The sequence below is a fragment of the Juglans regia genome, chromosome 13, assembly GCF_001411555.2.
Source record: "Juglans regia cultivar Chandler chromosome 13, Walnut 2.0, whole genome shotgun sequence".
Classification (NCBI taxonomy): Eukaryota; Viridiplantae; Streptophyta; class Magnoliopsida; order Fagales; family Juglandaceae; genus Juglans; species Juglans regia.
The window spans coordinates 38,169,143-38,196,893 of record NC_049913.1 but is presented as its reverse complement, the minus strand read 5'-3'; the positions used below and the strand labels follow the sequence as shown (position 1 = coordinate 38,196,893).

At 38.1% G+C, this 27,751-nt stretch overlaps 2 protein-coding genes across 3 annotated transcripts; one reads left to right on the top strand and one right to left on the bottom strand.

Moving 5' to 3' along the window:
* The first annotated feature begins 825 nt into the window (after window positions 1-825).
* Window positions 826-12,556, top strand: LOC109013209. Its single transcript, XM_018995217.2, has 5 exons — window positions 826-1,873; window positions 7,878-8,838; window positions 9,541-10,918; window positions 11,011-11,094; window positions 11,699-12,556. The coding sequence occupies exons 1-5, from the start codon at window positions 1,300-1,302 to the stop codon at window positions 12,407-12,409; spliced, it is 3,708 nt and encodes a 1,235-aa protein (XP_018850762.1). The 5' UTR covers window positions 826-1,299; the 3' UTR covers window positions 12,410-12,556.
* A 2,483-nt stretch (window positions 12,557-15,039) lies between these two features.
* LOC109013208 (histone-lysine N-methyltransferase ATX4-like) lies at window positions 15,040-27,458 on the bottom strand. Of its 2 annotated transcripts, none has more exons than XM_018995214.2 (23): window positions 25,666-27,458; window positions 25,497-25,552; window positions 25,176-25,407; window positions 24,601-24,729; window positions 24,408-24,476; window positions 24,230-24,298; window positions 24,044-24,144; window positions 23,633-23,725; window positions 22,099-22,234; window positions 20,878-20,980; window positions 20,672-20,771; window positions 19,433-19,557; window positions 18,881-19,026; window positions 18,363-18,467; window positions 17,936-18,000; window positions 17,551-17,764; window positions 17,039-17,125; window positions 16,870-16,926; window positions 16,693-16,782; window positions 15,921-16,007; window positions 15,760-15,834; window positions 15,436-15,536; window positions 15,040-15,335 (listed from the first exon to the last, which is right to left on the bottom strand). In XM_018995214.2, exons 1-23 carry the CDS (start codon window positions 26,632-26,634, stop codon window positions 15,245-15,247), a joined length of 3,300 nt encoding a protein of 1,099 aa, XP_018850759.1. In that variant the 5' UTR covers window positions 26,635-27,458; the 3' UTR covers window positions 15,040-15,244. The 2 variants fall into 2 exon arrangements, with proteins under 2 accessions (XP_018850759.1, XP_018850761.1); XM_018995216.2 differs by having other exon boundaries at window positions 25,191-25,407; window positions 25,666-26,634.
* Window positions 27,459-27,751: the final 293 nt, after the last annotated feature.

The following is a 27,751-nucleotide window of genomic DNA, read 5'->3' as shown; positions in this document are numbered from 1 at the left end:
GGATTTATTGTAACATGTCTAAAGCACTTGTTACATGGACAGCTATTTTAGACAAGTAAAAAAAAGGTGCCAATTTACAGCATATATTCATCCAAATTTCTTAACCAACTAATGCTTGGATTAAACTCTAAATATTAACTTCAAGAAAAAACCATAAGGTTCAAATTTTAAACTTTGATACGTAATATCCAAATTTTAAATTTATGTTATAGAAGTATTTTATTAAATTTGTTCTATACATTAACTTAAAAATATAATTTTTCTCTAAGAATTATATTGGAGAACAAGTTTGTAACTTTATAAAACTGTAGTGTGACACTCGTACGGTTTTTGAAAGTCTAGCTTTAGTGGGAATTGGGATTTTTAAAATGCACTTGAATGATTTTAGATGATTTGAATTAATATGGAAAAAGTAATATTTTATGAATTTTATTATAATATGTTTAAATATAAATAAATTAAGATGCATGTTCGAATATATAAATAAGTTGAAATGATTTTAATATTTTATAAAAAATTAAAAAAAAATAAATTTTAATAATAATTGATAAGAGATAAATTGAGATGAAGTGAACATGCAAACGTATCCGTATCCTAATTTCACTTGACCAAATATTCCACCGATCAGATCCGTAAAGATAAGGGATCCGATCCACTAATGCCTATGTCGAGTGCATTTGATTACTCTGCGTTTGTCCCTTCACAGTTTATGCTAACGTGTCACATTTTCATTTGACAGTGGAAGGGTAATATCGTCATACAGTCTCAAATTATCCTCCTAAGTCTTCTCGGAGTCTCGTAAACAAAACCAAAGACAACCCGAGGGCTGAGATTTGAGAACCTCCTTTTCTTACTTCAAACAGCACATGCACCATTTCCTTCCGCATTTATTCCCCCCCTCCGGTTCTCTCTCGGTGGCTCTCTCGTGCTTCACACAAATTTCGGTCCTAATCTTTTAACCCCCTGCTCCGATCCCCGCGATCCTTTCATTCAGGTAACTCTCCGTCCGGTTATCCGACCACCGTCCACTGTTAGGGTTTTTGTTTCCTAAGTGCGTGCGGTTCAACCCCTGAAAGTTTCGAAGTTAGGGTTCCGGTTTCTGAGTCTGAGTGAGTGCTTGATTTTGTTGACAAGCTTTACGATTGCGGTTCTGATCTCTGGTTTTGTCGGTGAAAATGTCCGGGGACTCGGGACTAGGGTTTTGAGTTTCGATCTGAGTGCTAGTTTTTGTTCGCGGGAAATTAGGGCTTGAGCTTCTGTTCGGGAGGTTTCTGTCTCGAATTTGAGATCGTTTCAGTGATGCCGAGGAGTTCGCGGCACAAATCGAGCAAACACAGTTCGAGGGAAGCGAGGGAGCATTCGGACTCGGAGAAAGACTCGAACTTGAAGGATCGGAAGGGCAAGGAAGAGAGTGGCGGTGTCTCTAGGGTTCCGAAGGAGTCAGGTTCGAGTGAGAAGCGGAAAGTCGATTCTCTGAAGGAGGCCAAAGACTTGTACGGGTCTGGAAATGGGGACTATTCCGAAGAGCATGGCCCTTCCAAGCGACGGAGGGAGCGGGCAGGTGACGGAGTGAGCGATCGGTGGAATGGAGGCGAGGAAGATCGGAATGAGGTGTCAAAGAGGTCCAAGGAGTCAAAGGCTTTGGGTGAACCGAAGAGTAGTGGTAGCAGTAAGAGGAGAGAGGAGGGTGTGGGAGTGTATGGTGAGGGTGCGGAGGCAAAGAAGAGTAGCGGGAAGCATAGGGATTCGGGTCGAAAGGAGAGTAGGGAAGGCGGCATTGAAAGAGAGAAGAGGATTAAAGATGCGAAAACTGATAGGTTGGTCGTTGAGAATGAGGAACAACGTGAGGCCAAGAAGGCGGTAGAAAAAACTGGTAAGGTAACTGGTTGGTTTGTTGGTATATATGATTTGGTTTGTGATTTTAATGAAATTTTAATATTCTCTTCGGTTGTTTTTTTTTTTTTTTTTTTTGAGAAAAAAAGGAATATTGCATTCATTAATAAAGGATATTACAAACTGGATCTGAAACATAAATTACAAGCCAACTACAATATTAATTTTTTTTTAAGTAACCAACTACAACATTAATAGCTTCTTTTTTTTGATAAGTAATAAGGTATTTTATTTATCAAAGAGTAGGCATATCCCCGGTACACTGGAGGTATACATGTGAATACACCTAATTAGGAACTAAAACAGTTACAAGAAAATCATGGAAGCTGAGACCATGCAAATCTAAAGCAATGGCCCACATAAAAAGAGTCTTCCACATAAAAATCCTAAATTCTTCTGAGGAACGTTCATGATCCTCAAAAAGTCTATCATTTCTTTCACACCAAATGCACCAAAGAATACATAAAGGAGCCATCTTCCACATTGCTGCTATCTGTGGTGTCCCAGTAATCCCTCTCCAACTTGCTAGTAGTTCCACCACTCTTCCCGGCATTACCCATGCAATACCCATTCTACAAAAGAAATAATTCCAAACTTCTCTTGCAAACTCACAATGTATTCTTAGTACACATCCATGACTAACATTGTCTAGTCCAATGCTGCAAACCTTTACAGAGCTAAAGTCTGAGAGACAGACAACTTTTTCCAAAACAGAGTTAATCAAACCCCATACTCCGTCTTAACCAGTAGAATAAACCAAACCCCACACTCCGTCTAACACTGAGTTGATGACACACTCTACGGATAAAAGTCCAAAAGACTGCGGTTTTTTATTTTGATTTTTCTAAAAACAAAAGAAATTACAGAAATTAAAAAAAATGGAAAAATAACAGATTACTTCTTGGAAAGATATAGATCCACATTTTCAACTTTGGAGGAAAAAAATAACACAAACAGTGGCTGTGATGGTGTGTGAGAGCCATACACCACCCTGGGGGTATGGCGGACGGTCAGGTCTGAGGTAATCGGTGGTCCTGGACCCAAAAAGGCCGCGCATGGAGGCAGAAAGGCTCCTTGAGTGGTGGCACGTGGAATACACACGCTCTCTTTGGGCCACGCGTGTGGCTTACGCGCCACTCCATTCGGCGAACTTCTTCACCCGTCTGAAGGATTGGTGCCTTGGGAAGCCTACGGTTGGGTGCGTAGTGATTGTCGGATGCCGGAGAGCAGCAGATCGGCGTTCCTCCATACATAGCCCTGAAAAACACCCAAAAATGAAAAAGAAAAGAAGAAAACTAGAGATGAGAGAAAGGAGAGATGAGGGAGGGAGGAGGGAGGGGGAGGAGCCGAAGCTGCTCCTCCCCTTCCACCATTTCTGATCTTGGGGATTTCTATATAGGAGGAGTCTCTCTCTCTCTAAGAAGCTTGGGCCGGCGTTACCTATTCGGTTGTTATGACCGATGCTGGGTGTTTAGAGTGTTAGAACGTCAGGTCGTTGCTAACGTACAAAGTAGATACCATTAGAGTTTGATGGTAAGGCTGTTTTAGTTCTTAGGGAAGACCTTGGAATCATTATTTGATTTTAATCCAATTTTAGGCCCCATATTCAGTTTGAATGAACTTTGTGCCAGTCAGTGGCTGATGAGCTTAATTATACTAGATTCTTTGCTACATTTCATAAATTCATTGAATAATAAATGGGGATATATCTAAATAATTTTTATTTAGTTATCAAAAATATTTTAGTTACATCCACATTTATTTTCAATGAATTTATATTTTCTTGTTGAAAGCTCCTTCTGGTTGTCACAAATGGGCATTTGTACATTGCTGTGCGATGGCCCTTCTACATATCCAGCCATTTTTCTCATGGTTATCCATGAACTGTTCTTTAACCTAAAATGATTTATTAGTCCGACAGATCCATTACATTTTCCAATTAAAATCACGTTTTACTCAGTGCCTTGTATGCATTGTAGCTTTGCTGCATAACGTATCTTATAAGCTCCAAAATATATATGATGCTGACTTATAAAAAAATATATATATGATGCTGACTTATAAAAAAAAATATATATGATGCTGACTTATAAAAAATAATATTTTTTTTGATATGTAAGAGATAAATTTTATTAATGAAAAAGGCCAAAACCATGTACACAGAAAGTATACCACAGAACACCTAAATACATTCTAAGAGCGATGAACTAAAGACAAGAAGTCATGAATATTATCCCCAACTAAAACAATAGCAGAAAACCAAAGCAATAAAGTATTTAAAAAGAAATTCTTCAGCTCCACCACTGTACGTTCCTTGTCTTCAAAACAGCGCGCATTCCTTTCCTATAAAAAATAATATATGATGCTATTAATTTATTATAGTCTCTGTAGGAGTTGATATGCTAGTCCAGTTCATGGAATTGTGTAAAACAAACCATGCTGAATTCCACTCTAGGGATTAAGAAGAAAAATGTCTTAGATTCTGTAAATATCTCCCCAGTGCTTGGTTTTTTAAAGGGGTAAATAAGTCTTTACCATGGTAAAGAAGGTTTTAATTCCAACTTGGTAGGATTGGCTACACGAATCCTTTGTGTATTTTTTAGTTTTTAGGTCAAAATTTTTTGTCAAGTCTTTGGCAATGATGTCTTTTTTCGTGTCTCCGCACGCATCTTTTTGGGTATTCCTCTGCTTCCATTGGTACCTTGGATTTCACAAAAGTAATAGTCAAAGAAGCAACTACATGCTGAAAAACTAATTTTGGATTACTTGGAATGTTTAATTTACTTTACATGAAATGAATGTACCTTTGGAGACTACTGGAAAACTTAGATGGATCTTAAGGTCTTTGAAAAGGGTAGAAATTATAGTGAATATGATAAGCGTGTCCCAACTATGAGCATTAAAGAAACTTATAAAAAAACAAAAAAACTGTGAGCATTTAAAGTAGAGGTCGAATCCATCCCTTGAGGTGAAATTTGACAATTCTGAACAATTCTTGACCGGAAACGTCTAGTTGATAATACATCAAGTAATGTTCATGTTCATTTAAATTCAAGTAAATACCTGTTTTGCTAATGAAAAGGAAGATCAAGGATAAAGTTAACAAGAATGCAAGCTGTTAATCTAAAAATTTATTGTTAGAGAATCATACTGCAGTAAATGTGCCTCAAAAATGGAATTCTTTGTTACTTGTCATAAAATTCATTTATGTATTAAGTGGAGTGCTGATTAGGCAAATGCTTTCTTTTATAACTATAGAAGTCCATCCTTCATAAGCATGGGATTGGGAATTGGAGTTACTTTCCCCATTCTCCAAGCTTTTATACTCTACTAGGTTGAGAGTCGGTGGTTGAGGATAAGATCTGGTGGAATTGTCCACAAGAAGGAAGTTTGAGGTCAAAACTTTTCATCAAGCGTTGCATTCTGTTGGTACTCTTTTTACTCTGGAGAGGCATTTGGCAGAACGAAGCCGCATTGTGGGTGACATTCTTTACGTGAAAATTGTATTCGGAAAGATCCTAGGTTATATATACTTATAAAAAAAAAAAAAAAATCCTAGGTTATATATTATTTGAGGAGGAGAATTTTAGTGATAAGGATGATGTATGTGCAAGAATAGCGGAGCACCAATCCAAAAAAGAAGTGCAAGAGTATCAAAAAAACAATTGATAATTTATTGCTGCATTGTAAAGTTGCTAGAGAAGCATGGTCTCTTATCTTCCAATTTTGGGTGTTGGGGATGATGCGCTAAAGGATTGTAGAGTTGCTGGCTCGTTGGAGAAGTTAGAATGTAGGTCATTGCAATGTTTTAGTTTGGCTGGTGTGTGTGAATAAACATAATGCTTGGAACTCTGAGGACCGCGGGAACACGGTGGATGAGCTTAGAACCATATTGCTAAAACCTCTGTCTGGATAGATTAGTCCAGGTTTTTAATTATATTGATTTCTATGTCTTGTTGTCTTCCCTCTTCTCTTCCTAATTAGGGGCTTTCTCTTGTATACACCTTGTGTACTTGGGTTGCACCCCTTTCCACTGATTCCCAAGTAATAATAAATGCCTGATCCATCTATGATTGGTGAAGTTCAGTCGTTTGGCCTTTCTGGATGTTGAAGATGTTGTAGATTTCTTTGCAGGGCAACTCCACAACAGATGCAGATGCCATTAAATATCGACTATAGTTTTAGGGTTAAGTGACAAAAGTGCCATGTCATAAGATGTGTTGCTACTTTGAAACCTTTGCCTGATTTGAAATTATCGCTAACTTACATGAAGCAGATTGGGACTACTTCAGGTGAAGGCTCCCACATCAAATAACCATTATTTATTTTTTTGACAAGTAATAATCTTTATAGAAGAGAGTGAAACTAGGCAATGCCCAAATAACCATTATTTATTTTCCAAGCCTTTTCCTAATATGTCAAATATTCATCAGTTCCTTTGACGTGGTAGCTTCACTATAGTTGGTGAGACTGGTGAGACCAGATATCTTTCATGTGGATGCAAATCCATCAGCAATCATTTTGGGAATGTATAGTTGTGGGGATCACCGATGCGCTGGGCACGGTTTTCTACCACCACAAAAAGGATGTTTGTTCTTGTTAGATAACTCGAGCATGTAATCTTTTTACCGTCTATAGATTATAATAAATATGTAGCCTTTTTGTAAATAGTGATTTTTGGAGTTCAGTTATGCTTACTAACTACATTTCTTCATTTTAGCGGCAACGTATTTTCTAGAACATCCTTAATTCTATAATCATTTTATAGGATTCACTTATTTCCTGCAGCATGCTTCAAATTCACTTATAATAAAATCAAACCATGAACTCCTAAGTTCATGCTTGGTCATAGTCTTTGGTTCTTCATGGCTTGATAACTCATTTTCCCCTTTTTTGAAGATATAAGGGTTGATGAGAATTATATACAATATTTTAGCAATAATGCTTGCTATTGTGACTTTTAGCAGTCTAGTATAATCTTTAGACAGTCATGCATAGGTGTGGTTCTTGTTTATGTCCCGTGTACTTGGCTTCGCTTATATTTAATAAAATTCCTATTTACTGATAAAAAAAAGTATTCCTATGGCATTTGGATAAGAATCACGCTTGAGGGAGACATATAAGTAAATGGTCTCTTTTGCGCTGCAATAAGGCCTTGTGCACAAATGTTTGGAGGCTATATCTAGTTGGCTAAGACATCCTCTTATCTTACAAGTGTGTGACAACTGATGACTCTTCTTCTTAAAATATAGTTTTGAATGACCCTTAATATCTTGGATTTAATATTGGAATATGAACCGAGAGTTTTTCAGTGTAATTGTTGGACTAAAACCTTAAGGGGTTGGTCTTGGTGGTATGCTCCTTGCTGGTCTAAGATTCAAACAGTGGGTGTAAACAATTTCTAGGGGCCATCGGATTGAGGGAATTTTTCCTTGAATAACGTGAGGTGCACTTGTGCTAAACTTCTTACCGAGGGCTTGTGCACACCCATAATTAGCCGGGAATCGTTTAGAACCCCGGTGCCAATAAAAAAAATTCTCAGACTAATATTATGGGTTATCGGAAGTGTACTAGTGCTATGAGAGAGTTGAACAGTCAAGATTCCACTAATAAGTTTTGTTTGGGAAGAGGTTTTTATTTAGAAATTGTACATATACTGCATGAATTATAATGTTAACGTGTTAGACCAACTAAGTTTCTTCTTGATTCTAACTCATGCACCAAACAAACTGAGTATTGTTCTGACTTGTGATCTAGTTCCCTGCCCTTTCTTAATGTTCTTTTTCTTCCTTTTTGAGAAGTATTGACAGATTTCATAATGATGATATATAAAGACTTTGTGCTAAAACTGTTGTGGGAAAACCATTAATTTACCATTAATTTTTTTACCAATAAAAAAGAACTGTTGTATGAAAACCATGTAGATGATCTTAACTGCTCTTCTTGAAACTCCAATTAACATTTTCATTTGTGTCTTTTTGCAGATTTGAATGCACAGGATGAACTGCGAAGTCTTGAAGAAAATCAGCTTGAGAAACGAGTGAGGAAAAGAAGAGATGGTTCTGGTGATTGGGAAAAGCATCAAGATGATATTGTAGAGATTAATGATAGAAGATTTTCATCTAGGGATGATATTGGCAAGGATGGAAGGCAAAAGGATGAAAAGCGCAAGGATGAGAGGGGTAAAGACAAGTACATAGATAGAGATAACAAGCACCGTGATGACAAGCAAAGTGATGACCGCCCTGCCAAAGATCAGAATAGCATCAAATCTGATGATAAGCATCCAAGGGATGAAAAAGATGCTGTAGAAATACGACAGAAGAAAATCAAGGACATTGATCGTGAGCGAGAGCGTGATAGGGATCCTGGTCGTGAGAGGGACCGGGATCGTGATCGTGGCCATGACCATGACCGTGAACGTGATGGGGACCATGGGCATGGTCGTCACCGTGATCGTGACAGCGATCGTGACTATGACTTGGATTGGGACCGCGACCGAGATCGTGGTCTAGATCGCATTCGTGATCGTGGGCGTGACCATGACCGTGAATATGATCGTGACCGAGAGCGAGACCAAGACCGTGATCGTCATCGAGACCAAGACCGTGACCGTGATCGTCGTCGTGACCAAGATTCTGACCGTGATCGTCATCGTGACCGTGATGGGTCGCATTTTGATGACCGTAGTGTCGGATACAAAGATGGCAGGGGAAAGAAAAGATCCCCAGATGATCGTGACGATTCTAATGATAATAAAACTAGACTTGTTAGAGCTAATTATCCTGATGTAGAAAACAAATCTTTGAGTGGTAGTAAAGTTGAATCGGATGCTGATATGGGGAGATCTCAATCACGCCAATCTCATGTAGACACTCCAATTAGTAGCAACAGACGGAGAACTTCACCCAGCTCCAGTTCATATGTTGGTATGGATGAGTACAGGTAGTTATCTTACTTGCACTCCATTTAGTTGGTAATCTAGTTGGAGTTAGAGTAGTTACTTATGTAACTTACCTTTGGAATTGTATTTGCTTGGGTGTTTTGTATGGTGATTTTCTTCGTGTGTTCTTTTTTTTTCTTTTTTTGGGGTGGACGTATTGGAACTGCTGAGATTCCTGCAGAATATGGGTAATACCTTTAATTCTGTGTTACATGGTCCAAAATTGTTTGTTCATCTTTTTGGTTCAATCATTTGCTGCCCTAGCAAACCATCAGTGGTATCCTAGTTGAAAAATCTTGATTGTGGGTGGATGGTTAAAAGTCGTGATTATGATGAGAAAGTAGCAATATAAATTTATACATTAAAGTTTCATAACCAACGCGATGCCATCTTTTCACGTGTTGCAATTCATTTTATACAACTGCTTGATTAGAAGTGGCATCAATTGGGTAGAATTTAAGCCTACAACTGGAATGATGACGACTGAAACATGAAATGGGTTCAACAATAGCATTTGTTTAAATTCTTATTTTGCTGTCTAATATATCTGCAAGTTTCATTTGAGATCAAATATATGAAACTTGAATTCACACGCAATTTTTTAAAGGTGAAAGAGTTTTATTGGTTTTTTATTTAAACCTTATATTCTGTTGATGCATGTGGAGTTGATGGTGAGGATGTTCTTTTTTTTCTCCTTGTTTCAGGCATTTAAATCTGGAAGATGTGAAGTATGGGGATAATAAATCTCAACAGAGGCCCAAAGCAATTTCTTCAAGAGAGGTAAGTGCTTTCTCTGGAGTGCCAGAGAAAGGTGCCAAGTACAGATCCATGGACAGAATTGTCAAAATGGATGACAGTCATTTAGGGGAGCTGTCAACTGAAAGGTCTTCAAGTTCCAAGGCATCACCCAAGGGCTTGGTTGAAAGATCTCCTTCGTCTTCAAGTCTTGACCGAAGGTATATGAATAGAACTGGTGTTAGGCGGAGTCTCGATATCGATGAAACAGGACGGAGAAGCATTGCTTCGATTGATGCAAGAGATTTCTCTTCAACTGAGGACAGGCTGTATCGAGACTTAACACTAGAAAAGCCTCCATTGGATGATTCCTCTCAGGCAGATTCGCCATATTACAATAGAACTAGTCTGAGCAATGCATCTTCTCTGATTCCCCCGCCATCTGCCTTTAGAGCTGGAGTTGATAGCCCTTTTGTGGGTTCATTGGAAGAAGATGGTAGACTAAACTCCACTGCCCGTTATAAGAGGGGTAGTGATTCTGGCATGGGAAGAGGGCATGGAAATGCTTGGAGGGGTGTCCCAAGTTGGCCATCATCGGTGCCAAATGGCTTCATTCCTTTCCAACACGGACCTCCTCATGGAGGTTTTCAGGCGATGATCCCGCAGTTTCCTTCTCAACCATTGTTTGGTGTTAGACCTGCTGTGGAAATTAACCACTCTGGGATTCATTATCATATCCCCGAAGCTGACAGGTATTCTGGTCACTTGCGCCCAGTTGGCTGGCAGAACATGATGGATGGTTCAGGCCCTCCTCACTTGCATGGATGGGATGGAAATAATGGTTCAGGCCCGCCTCGCCTTTATGGGGGGCCTGAATGGGACCAGAAGAGGCATTCGATGAATGGTAGGGGATGGGAATCCAATGCAGACTTGTGGAAAGGACAAGATGCTGATATGAAAAGGGACTTGGCTTCCCCATCCCATAAAGATGATTATCCAGTGCAGGCCACAATAGACGATGCTTTGGCTGTGAAGGCAGGTCAGAGGTCTCATCATGAAGATAATTATCAGGAGGTTCAGGCAAAAACCACTGAAATAAGTTCCACGGGCACTTCTCCAGCACAAGAAACTTCTGAAACTCTGCCTAAACCTGCCCATGAGAAGGCAGCTGATCATTCTAAATTATCAAGTGATGATGTTTCTCATTTCAACATTTTTTATCTTTCTAAGCTCGATATTTCAGCAGAACTTGCACGTCCAGAGTTGTATAGTCAGTGTATAAACTTACTGGATATTGAACAAAGGGAAACTACAGAAGAAGACACCACTATGGATGTATTTTTGGAGGTAGAAAATCTTGACAGAAATCCGTCACTGCTTTGCAAAATTTTTAGTCTTATCAATAGCTGTTGCATTATTGTTGTTTTGTAATGTGACAGGATGTTGGAAGAACGGGTCTGAAATTTTCCAATAACTTATTGAATCATTCACCTTTTCCTGCCATAAAGGATTCTGTTCTTCAGGTAAATTTTATGATGGATGAAGAGAGTTAAAATTGCAACTACTGGATTTTTTTTTAGGTGGTTTGGTTGTCACGTGCTGTATTCGAATAATGCGTGTATCTATCTGTAGTCAAATATAATTTAACAAGTTCCTTGACCCTCAATTTACTTTTCTCTTTCCTTGTACATGATTGCAAAGCAATACAACTGTACTTGCCTGGTATGTATGTAGCATAATTGCAAAGTACAAAATGTAAGTGACATAATTGCAAACTAAGCATAGCAGTTTTCTCTTGTCAGCCTATGATCTCAATAAAAGTACTGGATTTCTCCAGTAGTCGTTCAAATGTACTTTTATTTCCTGGGGAAATAAATTAACCAGATTTGGATTGCCATTTTTTGAGCAGTATGGCTGTCTTCTGAAGTACAAAGTAACGGTCACGTATACTTCTCCTGTTTAGACGAATTCATTTTTACTGTCATTCTTAGACCAACATTGGTTTGCTATAATTGGGCTGTATGGGCAATATTGTTTTAAGAATCTTTCTCATACAAGATTTATGAGACTAAATATATGAATATTGATTCTAGCCTCTTATTAGTTTATATGCTTTCTGGTTTGCAGAGAGCCATGGACCTCTACAAGAAGCAGAGGGTGGAAGTAGTAGGACGGCTGCCAGTTGCTGTGGGAACATTAGGCATTATCTCACCATCAAACCAGGAGACACAGGAAGAAGAGCAAGGCCCCATCTGCGATGCGGTGAAAGCAGAGGAGCCAGTCCGAACATTGGACTTAGAAATGCCAAGTGCTCGCAAGTCGGCTGTAGATGAGAAGGGAGTTGAAGCTGTCTCAACTGTTGTAATGCAGGAAAATATGGAGGAGCCAGTTTCATCCCCTACTCAGGAGTTCCAGAATCATGTTGGTACTCCACCGCAGAGGGAAGTGCTGGTTCAGGCCTATGGTGGTGAGAACCAAGGAGAGTCGCTGGCAGTTTCCAGTGGCGAGAAAAATGATAGGATGCCTTCTGATCAGGTGAATTTGGAGGTTGCAGATGGGGATTGTATTTTGAAAGGTAATAATGAATTGCAGACCACCACCACCACCGCTACCGTTCCCACGGATGGCGAGAACATTGAGAGGATTGGCAAGACCAAGATCATTTGTGAAAAATCGGCATGTAGTGTAGAGGAAGGGCTTTCAGGTGATGCAATAAATGGGCCTAAATGTTATCCGGTGGGTTCTCCCAGGGCATGTGAGGCTATGATGCCTGGGACAAATGAGTCAGAGTCGGTAATTTTAAGTCGGATACATCATTCTCCTGAAAGTACACATTGAGACAATTTCAATAACTCTTAGCTTTTTCTAAATTGCATTTTTGGGTTTATGGTAATTTTGCTCTTTTCATATCTTTGTTGCCTCTCTTCTTCAGTGAGGAAATAAAAAGGGAAAATCTCCTCTTTTGACAAGGGGTCAGGACCAACATCATTTTGTTCCGTTTATTAGTCTCTAGTCCGTGGTTGCCGTACTGCTGGACTTTTATTTTTTGTGCTGGGTGGCCCTCCAATGATGCTCGTCCCCCGAGAAGATCAGGTATATCCGTGTTTGTCCTAAGTTCTAACACCTGCATATTCTGTTGCCTTTCTGTGTGTTCATCTTCTTGAGTTATTAGGTTGAATGGTGGATAGCATCCACTCGTGCACCACTCCCCCACACACCTGCATTTCCATTCCACTACTATTTCTTATTCGCTCTTTACTGTTTTTTAATTCAGTTTTCTATTGAAAGAGTGAATGCTCTCAAAATAAAATTTTAAAAATCGTACGGTCTATTTTCTTCTATATATAGAAATGACACCTGGGTCGGATGTTCGAAACTCCTCGACCCAGTTATTTATCTCCTCATCCTTTACTCTAGTACAGCGAGTCGTCTGCAAAGAAACTAGGAAAAAAATTTGGGAAAATATACAAATTTTCTTGGACAATTTTGATTGACAATCACAAATTATGATGTTTCCTATTTTCTTCCTTCCGAAATAAAATTTTCTAAAAGTTTTTAAAAAAATTATTTTTAAAAAAAGTTCTAAATATTATTTTTAAGATTTTCACGATTATTAATCCCTTTTTTTTTTTCCTTTTTTATTTGAGAAAAAATATGATCTTTACTAGAGGAGTGGTTTAAGCCACCTTGGGGTGGATCTTGCAACCCTGGCCATTGGAGTGGCTGCTGATCACCCTGGTGTTAGGGTGGCTGCCGGGGGTGGTCGGCCTTGTGGTGGCAGCCAATGTGATTGAACCCCTCTTGGGGTGGATGAACCACACCTTGTGGGTGGATTTCCGCACTATTTAATATAGTTTTCAGTTTTCTTTAATGGTTTAAGATATTTATATCTTTCAATAAATATAAAAAAAGTGATATGTTATCTTTATTCGAAGGTGTAATAACTTCTCCTTGTTTAGGATCAGGCTTGCTTCCAGTTCCAACTAAAGTTTTGAATACCATTTTTTAAAGTATTGGAATGAAATATTTCGATACTGATATCGTTTCAAAATAATTTATATATAATAAATTAATTATATATTTATAAATTATATTTCAAAAAAACATTAATGAAAGTCTTAAAAAGTTAAAACACATATTTATAAAACTCAATAATATTTCTACGTTCTCAATTCAACTATTTTAAAAAATAATTATTCATCATGATGAAAAGGAAAGTAGGGATTTGATTTTTAGTCTACAAGAAAAGGAGATTAAAAAAGTTTCAGACAATAATAGTCTTTAGATGTGAAAATTGAAGTGGAAATTATGAAAACGTTAGAACTTTTACATTAATTACAAAAAACAATATTAGTCGGTACATAGAAATCGGCCAGTACACCAAAAAGGGGCTAGTATTGATTGAAACGCACCGGTACAACTAATATTTGACCTAGTACGAAACAAATACATTTCCTATATTAATCACTACCACGGTACAATAAATATCGGCCGGTACAGTATAAAATTTAAAACATTAGTTCTAATAAGAAATGGATCCATTGGATGTGGGATGGGTCCAGTTCCAACTGGACCAAATACACCTGGACCTAAAATAATTTGAGATTAGCGGGAAGGACAAAAAGCTTGCTAGCTTTTGATCAATCAAAGAGAGACCCATATCCGAGGAATTCTATACATCAACCACCATTCACTTTTACACCTCATATCTATAATTTTTTTTTTTAATAGGGTATGAGGTAGTGAATAGTAGTTGATTAGAAGAATTCTTCCCCCATACCCACATATCCAGCTAGGGGTGTGCAAAATTCCGAAAATTCCGACTCCGTCCGACTTCCGCTCCGACTCTGACTCCGACTTCGTCGGAGTCATCGAAATTCGGAGTCGGAATTCGGAGTAGCTCCGAATATCTATTCGGAGTCGGAGTCGGAGTCGGAGCTCCAAGAAGCTCCGATTCCGACTCCGAATTTTTTTTTACTGTACACTTGCGCTCGAGCGAGGTGTCGAGCGCAAGTCGAGCACACGTTGTATTGAACATTGGCTTGAGCGACATGTCGAGCGGAAGTCGAGCGAACCTCTCTGGAAGAGTTCTGCTCGAGCAACAGGTCGAGCGGAAGTCAAGCGAACCTCTTCCAGAGAGGTTCGCTCGAGCGAAAGTCGAGCGAACCTCTCTGAAAGAGTTCCGCTCGAGCGCTACGTCGAGCGCACGTCGAGCTCCGACCTCCGATCGGAGTCGGACTCCGACTCCAGTTCGGAGTCGGAGTCGGAGCTCCAATTTGGCTCCGACTCTTGTCGGAAACGAGCACTCCGACTCCGTCGGAGTCGGAGCCCAGCCCTATATCCAGCTATGAAATGGATGCTTACCCAACAAGTATAAAAGCCACCTCTAAAGCTCTGGATTGAAGTAATAAATTATAAAAATGGATTAGCCTTTAACTAGAAAGATGAAATGTGAATAGGAATATATATACACAAAGGCTGGCCAGCCTATCTAAAGCTTTTATAAGCATTAAGATTGTCAAAAGAAGACATAAAGTAAAAAGAAAGCAAGAAAAATACACTATGATTTTTTTTTTTCATCAACAAAACTTACAAATTTTTGTATAACTGTAAGATCCCACGAGGGAGATGGGTTAGTGTTCCTTGCGGAGAAACAATGGCCTATGCTGTGTTCTAATTCATGAACTTCCGGCAGTTTGGAGCATTACATAAACAAGGGACTTTAAATTCATCAGGCTCATCAGGATCAAACAAGTAGTCATACCTGCAAAAGATGCAACCAACGATAATGCATTAGCAAAAGCGAAGAAAGAGATAAAGAGCAAGAGAGACAGTTAAAAAAAAAGAGAGGAATGAGTGTTTACGTTAGCTCGTCACCAGTAGATACGTTAGTCTTGGCAATAAGTACTATGCGGCTTTCATCGTCACCCACACTCATAATTCTCGCATAGCAATTGGGCATACACTGGATAACAGTTTGATCCAAGGCAGCACAGTAAGTATAAATGACAACCATAGTTGCATTATTAGGTGAAGAAATGAACCAAAAGGCTGCTCATATAAGATGAGCATGTCAAGCAATTTCTTTTTCTTTTCTTTTTTTAAGTTGATGAGGAAATGAGGAAGAACTGCTAGAGAAGCAAGCATCCTAAAGTAATACACCCCATCCTTTAACAAAAACAACTCACCGAATGGTTAATTAGACGTGCTATGTTTCCTTTATCCGTGGCATCCACCACAACCTCTTCGCTGATCTTAAAAAGCTGCAAGATAATGTATCAAAATCGTACCTGCACGAAGGAGAAAAAGAAAAGAAATAACAAAAGCAATCTATTCTTTAACAACTCACATAGCAGTCTTTGCCTTCCAATCTGTAGCGCGCCTCCCTCAGGTCTGCAATACTGCGCCTGACTTGTTCGCCACGATATTCAAGAACCTACAGACCATATTCCACATGAAAGACTGTGATCATATGTCACGAGGAAAGCCAAATACACTGCAGAATCCTCAGGGCGTGGAACAACAAAAGGGAAGGAAATTATAAAAATATAAAAGAAGGGTAGAAGATGCTACGGAAACTTCAAAAGTTCAGGCTTTCCATACAGCAATCATACCAAAAACAAAAACTGCTTCATCACCCCAGACAAAGACATGCACGGGTCATAGCCACAGACACACAAACAAATGTATACTTAAATGGCGCATATTCTTCAAGAATCAGGTTCAAAAGAATCTTACACTGGGTTGAATCGATCTCGTGTTCTAAATTGCATTAGAAATAGATAGAGGACAACTGTGTTTTAAATTAGTTAAATACTGCTTACATAGCTCTTGAAATGAGTGCGCAATTCCATGAGCAAGGTACACCTATATATTTCACATTATTAGAACATGGGACTTAAAATATCATTAGAGTTAAGTTGACCACTTTTTCTTCTTCTTCTTTTTTTTTTTTCCATCGGTATGAAACTCACAAAGAAGTCATTATCCAGATGCCTAGGAATCAATCACAAACCATATTCCTACATAATTTCTCTATATAGGTAATATTAAAGGGGAAGTAGACAGATAAAAAAGCATGCTTCTGCCATTTATCAATGTTCTAGCTTTAACCAGCATACCATTTCTCCTTCTTGAATGTTTCTGCGTGCAAAAAGCCCCCATCCATGTATACCAGATCTACCACAGCAAACCCTATCATTTTCGGTTCTCTGCAATCATATATGTACACCCAAAAAATAGTCAGGAACCCAGCCCATAAAGTAGATTAGTATATAACAGAGAGTATGAAAATTTGCCTGTAAGTGGTAAAGCCGTTCCCTGAAAGAAGAAAACGTTTTAGGCTCCTCTAATACCTGCTAAGAAAAAAAAAGCATGTGACCTCTATATCGATATGTTGAATCCCTCAAAATCACAAGGAACATATGTTTACAGTTGCATCTTATCTAGAAAAGAGAAGAAACTTACTCTGCCAGTGTTCAGACGTTGTATTTCTCCTAAAGGATGGTGACAGGGACCCATCACTTGGTGGGCAATTGCTTCGACTTTTGTTCTCTAGAGAGGATTGAAAATAAAATAAAAAAAGAAGAAAAGTGAGAAGAATAGCGAGTTCAACATTATTATAAGGAAAAAAGACTTCCAGAATCCCAAACATGTATAACTAATTTGGAACCTTGGAACCAGCCAGGTGTATATGTTTGAGCCATTAAAAGCATAATTAATTTAGCCAGAAAGTATTAACTAGTCTACTTCGCCGCCACTTTCAGCAATATAAACTATCCATTATCACAATTTAGCCCAACACTCTTTGTGAACTCTTTCTGACGGGCAACCCGTCTCCAAGAAAGCCAAAAAAAGGGGAAAAAGGGTCCCTGCCTGCAACCTTATATTTCAATTAAGAAGCAGCAGAAGTGTTCTGAAAATTTAATTCAAGGGCAAATATATCGGGCATGAAGATCAAAGAATCTCATGGAAAGTACCTTTTTGTGATTGTTTAATCTTTTAAAGATCCGACACCTAGCAGCTGAGAATGGCTCAAGCTCAGTAGTTTCTTCTCTGGGTATCTCTTTGATCTTTTTTCTGTTGGATGAAATTAGCCTAGACCCAGCCTTCTTTTTATTTTGGAGGAGGCTTTTGGCAGAAAATACTCCAAGAGGAGATTGGATAATCAAAACTGTATCCGGATTTGGAGCCCTGCAATGAAGATGATACCATAAAGACAAAAGGCTAAAACTGTAGAGAGCACAGGAGTAATTGCTTTCAAGGTATGATAACAAGGTAATTCAAATCGATAATTCTAAGCACAAGTGATTGAGAAAAAAGAAAGATAAAAGGAGGGATATTTCAGACATGAGGATTCTATACCTGTGATAGGCGCAATAAGAAACCATCTTCGTGATCTGTCTACCATTTTTCTCCAAGCAGTGCAACTGAAATTTACAAGGGAGAAATGTAACACTGTATTGACAGAATACTCATAAGTCTAATCCAAAAGAAAAGCACTTTATTAAGTGCCATTTAAACCAATATAGGAAGAATCAAAAGGCTAAAAGACAAAAAAGGTGGGTTTTGATAAAGTTAGACTAGGTATATTATCTCGTAGCCTGATGGTATGAATACAATTACATAATGTATATTATTCTGTATGCAGGAACTCATTGGCATATTCAACCCACACTATTTTCACCAGTTCATCAATATTTTAGACATTACATAATCAATTTTATTTTTGGTCACAAAGGTGGTTTCTGTAATTCCAAGTTTCCTTTGTTTGGTTATTATTCTAACGTACCTCCATGCGATACCCTGCCCTTGATGCACACATGGCATGGAAATAAGTGGAGCACTTGCAACATTGTGTGCATGAACCATGAATTTGCTTGCAAATTACACAAATCTGAATTTCAAGAAAACAGGTTGCAATTAGATTGTTATGCCTAAAACTTTCAATAACCAATTAACCCATTTAAAATCAGCATGCATTCATTAAGACCAAAATCAGATAATTAAACAAGACTTAAATCATTCAACAATTTACCAAGGTCACATAAAACTATGATGATATTGAATGAATCATTCCTCATTATTTTCAATGGTGTGAATAGGACCTTTTTTTTGCCCAAAAAGAGGGAAAAAAGATTGAGCAGGGGACACATTAAAATACCATTTAGATTCAAGAACTGTGATCCCTCAAGAGATATTCAAATTTTTCAATATGAAACTTTATTCTAAATGATGAGATGTATGGGTGAATGGAGGACTTTCGTTGGAACGACCAAAAAGAAGTCCCGTTTACTTCAGATATTCCACCTTTACAAATGAATTGGATGGTATACACAAGATCCCCAGAGCTGGCTCCATCACTTCATCACTAGCAAAAGAAACTTCAGGTCTAAACCAAGCACATGTGACATGAACCCACAATGTGTCGACATCGGTTGGCTTTAGAGCACCTCCTGAGGGGCACAAAAAATATAACCCAAATACAAATAAGATATCAAATCATGATAGCATGTTGAAGCCAACTTTACCAATGCTTGATGAGTAATGATTCACATGTATGTAAAGAAGTTATTTGAGATGAAAATGGCAACCTCAGGCCAGAAGTAAAATAACCATCTTTAGCTGAGGAAAGCTACCATCATAAATGCAACTTTATTTTTTAAGTCACATCCACCTTATTAAGTGCCTAAACCCAAAAAGAATGAAAGGCTTGTTTTGCTATAGAAAATAGACAAATACAGCTCATAATTTTGCAGAATAAATTCCAAAAAACAAGTATAATGAAACCAAGGCGAACTTTAAATTCCCAACCGACCAGCTTGACACTCATGAAAGTTAATTCTATGTAAATGAACATGCCTTTTACAGGGCAAAGGCAGCACTCCCGCTTGATTTCAGGTTTTTCACATGCTTTGCAAAGCCATGAAGTGAGATCCCGGACATTTCTTGCTCCATAGCACTCTTGATGAACAGCTATTTGACATCTGAAATGAACAAAATGAATCAACAGTGAGATTCAGTACAATCATCTAATAAGGCAGAACCTCCAGTAAATATAGTAACAGCTCCCATAAAGAGTATCATTTCTTTTGAGGAACCAAGAAAAAAAATTCTATTTTCTGTTAGCATGTATAATAGGACTTAACAATAATGAATGGGAGATAAGCAGACTAACTTGCACAACCGAGAGCAAACTTTAGGTGCATGTGAAATATTTCACGGGTTACACCAAAAAGATTTACCTCCTCAACTCAGAGCAAGAGCAAAATAATATATATATCGATATGATGGTTTTTTTTGTAAGCAAGATAATCTTATTAACAATCAAAAAGGCATCATCCAAATACACATGGGATATATATTAATTGCAACTAGCTTGAAAAATTAAAAAACCAAAGAAAATTCTGGAGGCTGAAGGTAGGTAAACATAAATGGGTAGCTATCCAATAATAGTATATTAAAAAAGAAAGCTCTAAGTTCCTTCGTTGTCCATGTGCTGTCTTCAAATCTATGACTGTTTCTTTTTCGCAATGCATGTTCATAGGTGAGTGTTGTCATTCAACAATTCAATTTAATCTGGTCTTATATGGGTCATTTGGAAGAAAAGGAATGGTTCAGCTTTGAAGTGGTTGACAAGTTGCTATCAATCAAAGTTGTCCCAGAAAACTTTGTATGATTGGAAAACAATCACAGAAAGGGTTTATCTCTGTGTGTGCGTTTGTGTAGAATTTAACGACATTCAAACAGAACTATAAAAGTTTCCAGTCCTCAGGAATTAAACATAAGGATTCATCACGCAGTGCGAGTCCCCCTTAAGGGAGGTCCAGAAGGAGTAGCTTGAATATGGTCGTTTTTGACATGATGTGTCTCCTCTCAAGGCTTGAATATGTACTTGCACCAGACAATGGTCCTTCTATTCTCTAATCAAGCATGCTTTAACAAACTTACATATATATATATATATATATATATATATGGGTGTGTGGGTGTTTGTGTGCGCGCGCACATAATATGTATGTATGTAAAGGTTTTTCTTGAATCATTTTAAGACTTGACGATTAATTATCACGCAAATATGAGAAGACATATTGACCTTACCGGTTACATATGATAATCTTGTTATAATCCCAATCTTCAACCCATCTACAAACAGCACACCGCTCCGTTGTCCACTTAGCACAAACAGGTTCGTACTTCTCTGTCATAGTAAAATTGAGAAAGCAGCCCATTGGTACAATTATCAGCAGAACAGTTGGTGCAACTCATCAAAGTGTAAAATTCTATAGTTGGAGGAAGCTATATACCTTGCAAAAATGTTAGCAACTTCTGCTTTCGTTCTTTTATGGAAGGTTTCTTAGTTCTTACAGAAACAATAGCATTCTCATGATAATCTGCTAACTGCAGCATCTGCAAAGTCAAAGGAAAATGCATTAAAATAGATAAATATATTATAGGTTCACAAATTTGTAAGGGCCCATGAGATGAAAACAAAGGACAGTGCACACAAGCATTGTTCTTATAACTAAGAAGATTGTCTCAGCAGAATAAAGTGAGAAAAGGAAAAGAATGATATAGTGTATTCAAAGGTTCTAGAATCCAGAATACACGTTAAACTTCAAAACTGGAATTGCAATGTGAAGCCTCTTAAAAGAACTTATGAAACATGGAATTAGCAGAGAGCAATCCCCAGAAAAGGTGCTGAGCATATAAGCTAGATTTGAGGTGGGGAAAGCCATTAGACAAGCAACAATTTTGCAGATATTAATGAAAAAGCTTATATTTACGATGTCAAGCGTAAGAATATACAGCAAAAGAGGATGCCTATGGTTTTATTCTTCTTAAACTTATTGAATTCTTTTACTCATCATCCATATACCGCACAGAGAAAAAAAAAGAAGAAGTGTGGTGTGTGGTGTTTGGTGATGATGAGTAGCAAAACTCAAGAAACTATGATGTAGACAAGGATTAAGTCATCTAGTTGGCCATGTTTGAACACTCCTGCATTTGTAAATTTAAGTTGGAGCTAGCCACCAGCTGCAACTATGCTATGTTATCAGATTCATACTCCATGCCAAACACCCGCATCATGGCTCAAATTCTATTGTTTCCAAAGGTAAATAAAATAAAATACAGAGAGAAGCAATTTATGCTTTTCCAAGTTTCACAACAAATCAATATCTTTTTTTTTTTTTTTTATCAGTCACAACAAATCAATATCTATGTTAACAAAATGAGTATGATCAGTTACACACTTTATTGTGTATATTACAAAATATTTTGAAGACTGTGGACTGTATAAATAGCAGATTAAAACAATTGGTTCTAAACCTATGCAGAAGATGGTTGAAAAACTAATTTTATAATTAGTTGGAGTTTTCCTTATGCAGGTAAAACCCTAGTATCAATCCAACAACAACTACAAATACATTATTCCCATAAAATGAATCCATCTAAACATGCCAAGATAGACATGAGGGATGAGATGTACAATACGGAAAAATGTAAAAATGAAGCACAATACAAACCCATTGTTCCAATGGCAGCATGGAGCCTTTCACCCTAACACTAGTCCTCCAATTTTTCAATTTGGAACCTGTATGTTTTACCCAGTCACTAAGTGCTTGCTTTTCTGTCCCACAAAACCCACAATTGCAGATGACTCTGAAACAGAAGGGGAAAAAAAAGAACTTAAAGAAAACATTTTCAGATTTAAAAACACATTACAGAATCGAAGGTAATGATCAGCTAACAAAATCCAATTTTGTTCCAATATGCATGCCACAGGGAAAAGAAATAATTATAGAAAATTTAACCCTAAGTAACAATCATCATCCAGTGATCCAAAAGCATTACAGCTTATTGTCTCAAATTAGTTACTAGAGTGCCCAGAGAATTTCTTTTTTTCTTTTAACAAGTGAAATTTTATTAAAATTCAAGAGAAGGTGTTGCACTAGTTCAGTATTACACAATTACACAGGAAGTATACAAGAGTCCACTAGTGGCAAGAAAATTTAAATTTCAAGATTTCTTCGTTGCCTCTCACCATAAAAACAGCACACAAGTTAAGGGTGTAAGTAATAAACCACAGAGTGAAGCATGACGCTAATGGTCTTTGTCAACATCTGAACATTTGCAGTAACAGTGTTACTGATGTGTGGCGTGGAGATCAGCCTCAAGGGCCCTTTCCAGATCTATTCCGTATTGCTCAGACTAAGGATTCATAGGTGGCAGATCATTAACAGCTTTTAAATGGATCCCCTCCATGGGAGGTCGACTGTATCAGGGGCAATGGATTGGGACATGGGCCTCTTTATTTCATTCTAGCCCAGGTAATACACAGCTTTCCATGGAAGTCCCTCTGGAGAGCAAGCACCCAAGAGTGCATTTTTTTGTTTGGACAGTAGCAATAGGGAAGATCATAACCTTGAAGAACCTAAGGAGGTAATGCATACGTAAAAGGAATGGAGAAAACAGTGGATTACCTCTTATTCCATTGTGAGATTGTTACCACTTTGTGGTAAGAGAGTGGGTGATGCCTAGACGGGTGACAGCTCTATTAGCATGTTAGAAAGTAGGATTTAAGAGTTATCACAGCAGACTCTTGCTGAGAATAGATCCAATCAATGTAATGTAGTGCAAAATGTAGGAAAGAAACAATCGAAGCTTCAAAGATATTATAGAGACAATGGCAGAATCCAAAGCTTTGTTGTTTGATATACTCTAGACGGATGCACACTTTCTCTAGCTTCAGTTTCCAAAATTTTCTGGACCTCTTTACTTTCTCTAATTAGGTATATCTGATGTATACATCTTGTGTTCTTGGATAGTGATTTTTCTTCCATTAATAAAATTGAAAAAAAAAAATCTAGATGAAATATTTTTATAATGAAAAAATCTTTACTAGGGTTTAATCCACCATCTCTCCTTGAGTTTACTTTGCTGACAAAGGCTTATAGGATTATGTTTTTTTTTTTTATAAGGCTTATAGGATTATGTTATGGAAATACAATCATAAAACGGAAAAAAAAAGTAAGCATTTATGAAGCTATATACGCTTACAAGTGAAGACTTGGAAAATATATGCCTTCTATGTCATTGCAAAACACGGTAACCTTGTTAGGTAGCACCAATTGACCATCATTTCTGTTCCATCTGCAACGAAGACTCTCAAATAATTAGACATACAGGGTGAAGAGACAAATTCAATACCAATCTGAATGTCAGATGTGATATGGCTTGAAAACAAGAATAAACTATAATTATTAAGATGACAACGACGATGACAACAACAAAGACTGGAACAAGAATAATACAACAGCTACTGCTGCTCATTGTCATTCCATCATCATCCTCTTCATGGTTACAGCCATGTTCATTACCATTGTAAAATTTGAAAAAAAAAATGACTACAAAAAAGGTAGAATAGACTTACTTGAACTCACCAAACTAAAAACTAAAAAACAGACTTACTTGACTTTTAGCTCTGACTTTTCTGACTTTTCAGAATCTGATAACTCAAAATCAAACTTTGCTTTGCAAGTTGGGCAATAATAATCGGTACCCCCCAGATTCTATGAAGCACAAATAAATTATAGTCAGGGAAGTCCAAAATGTCTTTTATTATGTAATTATGCAGATATCAAGTGAGGGAGAAACCTTAAAAAGGTTGCTGGAAATTTTGTCACACTCAGCATGCACCCAAACTTTACAACCATCACAGCGTACCTAGTTTAGCAGGACACCCAAACACAATTTTGTGTAATAGACTTCTTATTTTCCAAAAGAAAAAAGAAAAAATTATATTAACTCTGGAATAGTTAGTAGGGGGCCTCACCCAACTTCCACTGTCCGGATGATTCCAAATCTTCTTGCATATGCCACAATAATGATTTGATTTTGTTAACTGGGATAAGAACTAGTGTAAGCAGATATGATAACACAACGTACCACAGGCAAAAATCTATTTGAGAAGTTGGTTTAGAAAACTTGTATAAAAAGCACCATACAACAAGACAGGTCATACGAACCCTAGCACACGTTTTACATAGAAACTGTCCTCCAGGAGTTGCAGTCTTAAATTTCTTTGTCATTTTGAAAGGAAGGGTCGTACCACAGCCTTCACAAGGACGTGTGGCTTTCTTTTTCCCAATTACATTCTGCATAGAGGAAAGAAATACCATATCATGGAAATTGCAAGGACATTAAAGAAAAAACTTCTAGTCTCCAGTTGGCTGTGCAGAAAAGAGAGCAGACGAAAAGAAATGTAATTTGCGCTGAAGACTTATCTCATAGAGGGCTCCTTAACAAAACAAAACTTCCAATAATTAGGACAAAGAGACTCAGTTGACCAAAGTTATTTCCCCTTGAGTCAGACAAATTTGATATCTATAAGATTTGAAGTTTTGTTTTCTTTACTCTCTTTACATTCTTGAACAAGAAGAGCAGTATGAGTTACCCTCACAATTACATATTCCAATCAAAAAGTCATGCAGAAATTCTATAGCAAACCAGGTTCTGCTGATTTTTATTTTTATTATACTCAGCCAGAGGAATTTTGAGCAACTCTATGCAGTTACACAAGGATGAAAGCAGAAAGAAGTACCGGAATGCAACTTGCCTGGTTAGCATTGTGACAGTCCAGATCCTGGTTTGAACCAGTAGCTTCTTGAATCCCCCTAAGCTGAATAGTTTCATCACAGATTGTGTTCCCAGCTGCGATGTTTATATCTGCTATCAACTTCTCTGTAAAACCATTTTCTGCCAAAAATGCCTCTTCCATAGCCATCGGAAATTCACATGGCTTGCAGCGAATCAATTCAGACTGCTCCTGAAACCTAGACCAAGCATAAACTCTCGTAAGCACAAAGGTCACTTTATATTACACGAATCAAATCCAAATCCCAAAGAACCAACAATAACGTACCTGTCTACATAATCCGTAAAGGGAAAAATCATCCCGCGCTTGACCCATGCATAATCCTGGTTAAGATCATTGAAGTATCACATTCAATACCCACATTCTTCTGGACCCAATAAAAAACACCAGTTAAAAAAAATAACGAACAAAGCTCTGCGTAAAAAGTATTTCATACCCTTTGATTCTCGTTTCCAGAGTACCCAAAAAACATCACACAAGCCGCATCTGCTATACAAGACCTCAAAACCAATTCAGGCGCTTGCGTCATTGGATCAATCACAATGGCAGGCCAATAGGGCTCTTTCTTTCCCGGCTTTGCCCACACTATGTCACCTGAATAGAAGTCCTCCGGTCCATACAACCCGTCTTTCCTCCCACCATTCTCCAAAAACTCAATCTGCTCCTCAATTTGCTCTACCAGGTACTTCTCATCTTCCCCGAACTGTTCGTTTACCGATGTCAGGGTACTCCGCGAACTCGAATACTTCCTAATATCATTGAAAATCTTAAACCCGACATGCCCTTCTTCCGCCCCCTCCTCTTCGTCACACAATGTTGCATATTCCCTACTCTTGAACCCGTTTTTCTCAAGGTGACCAGATCTTTTCGTCTCCTGACTACTGATTTTTGGCCTTTTAAAGCTAAATTTATCCTTTTTGCATTCAGAATCTTCATCAAAACTATAATCACGCAAGCTAGTCTTGCTGTCTTTCCTCCAATTCTCGATAACCGAATCATTAAACCGTGAAGGAAGTACCTGAACCCGGCCTCGAGATGTTTTCACCAGTGGCGGCCGTGAAACCTCAGCCACAACTGTAGGATTACTTTTCACCTTCGCTCTTGTCAAATCCCGGACCCGTGTTTTCGACTCGACTTCCCCGGGTGAGCACGACAATTCGGTGCACCACGAAGCAGCGAAGCCCTTCTCCGTACTGATAATCCCTTCAAAGCCCACGGGGATTATACCAGCGGCGATATCGCCAAGAAGATTGAGAGGGTAATACCCATTCTTGTTGTTGCTGTCCTTAGTCTTCCTCTTCTTCCGAGTCACTGCCGAGTTCTCCTCGTCGTCACCCGCCGAGTCACCGAGTTTGCTCCTTTTCAGACTCGGCATTTGGGATTTCAAATTCCGCTTGATTATCATTGTCACTAACGAATAAAGAAACAAAAATCCACGACTTCGAATTCGAATTGGGATACTCCAAAAAACTTTGAATTTCACATCAAACGCCAGACCCAAGAACACCCATAAACCCTAATTTTGCAAGAAACAGAGTCATCGCAAGAATACGGTCTGAACAACTCTTTTTTCCCAATAGGCACACTAATGGAAACCCGAATTCGTGAGAGAAAAAAGACAACTGTGAAAGAGAATGTTGGAGAAATCAATCGTAGAAGATTGAATCAGTGAACTCTGTTAGCATATGGATCTGCTCGCTCTTTCTCTTACTGCTTCAGTGCGCAGAGAGATAGACAGAGACAGATACAGGAGAAAACAATACATGATACAATTCTGGACAAAAAATTGTGATCTTTGATTACGGAGAGTGGAAATATGAAGTTAAAAAGATTTTTTTTGGGTCGCAAAGTTTGGGAAATTTTCCAAAAGAGAGAAGATGACAGAGTCGGGGCGAGAGAGAAAGTAAAAGAACGAGAATTTAATATACAATACCTTATATACAAAATCGTAATCTTGGATTATACAGAACAGAAATATGGAATAATCAAAACATGTAAAAAAAATGGGAAATATTGCAAGAGAGAGAAAGAGGGTGACAGAGTCGAGAGAGGGTCTCGGCGTTATCTTGTGCAAGTGTTAGTACTAAAATGCGAGAGAGAGAGAGAGAGAGAGAGAGAAGGGGGAATTGGGGGGAAGGTTAACACTAAACTTGCTACTCGCGTGTTTGGATCTCAATTTCTTCTTTCTATTGTCGTTACAGAGAAAGTTCATGGCCGGTGAAGCTATTTGGGCTGGGTTTCTATTGGTGTTTATTTTTGCCTTTTTTGCCAACATATACGTTCCAAGAAACTTGGAACTCTAACGTACCATGAAAAAGAAACACACAAAGACTGTCTTGTGTATGATGTGAGTTCTGTGGATTGACTCACTTTATAATGTGTTAAATTTGATAACCATGGTTCGTTTCCTTGCCTGTTTGTTCATTTCTGTCATGACTCATGGGCCTGTTTAATTTGGAGCGCTGGTATTTCAAATTGTGGTGGTGGTGGTGAAGAAACACGGTGGATTTTTTTCATGGGAC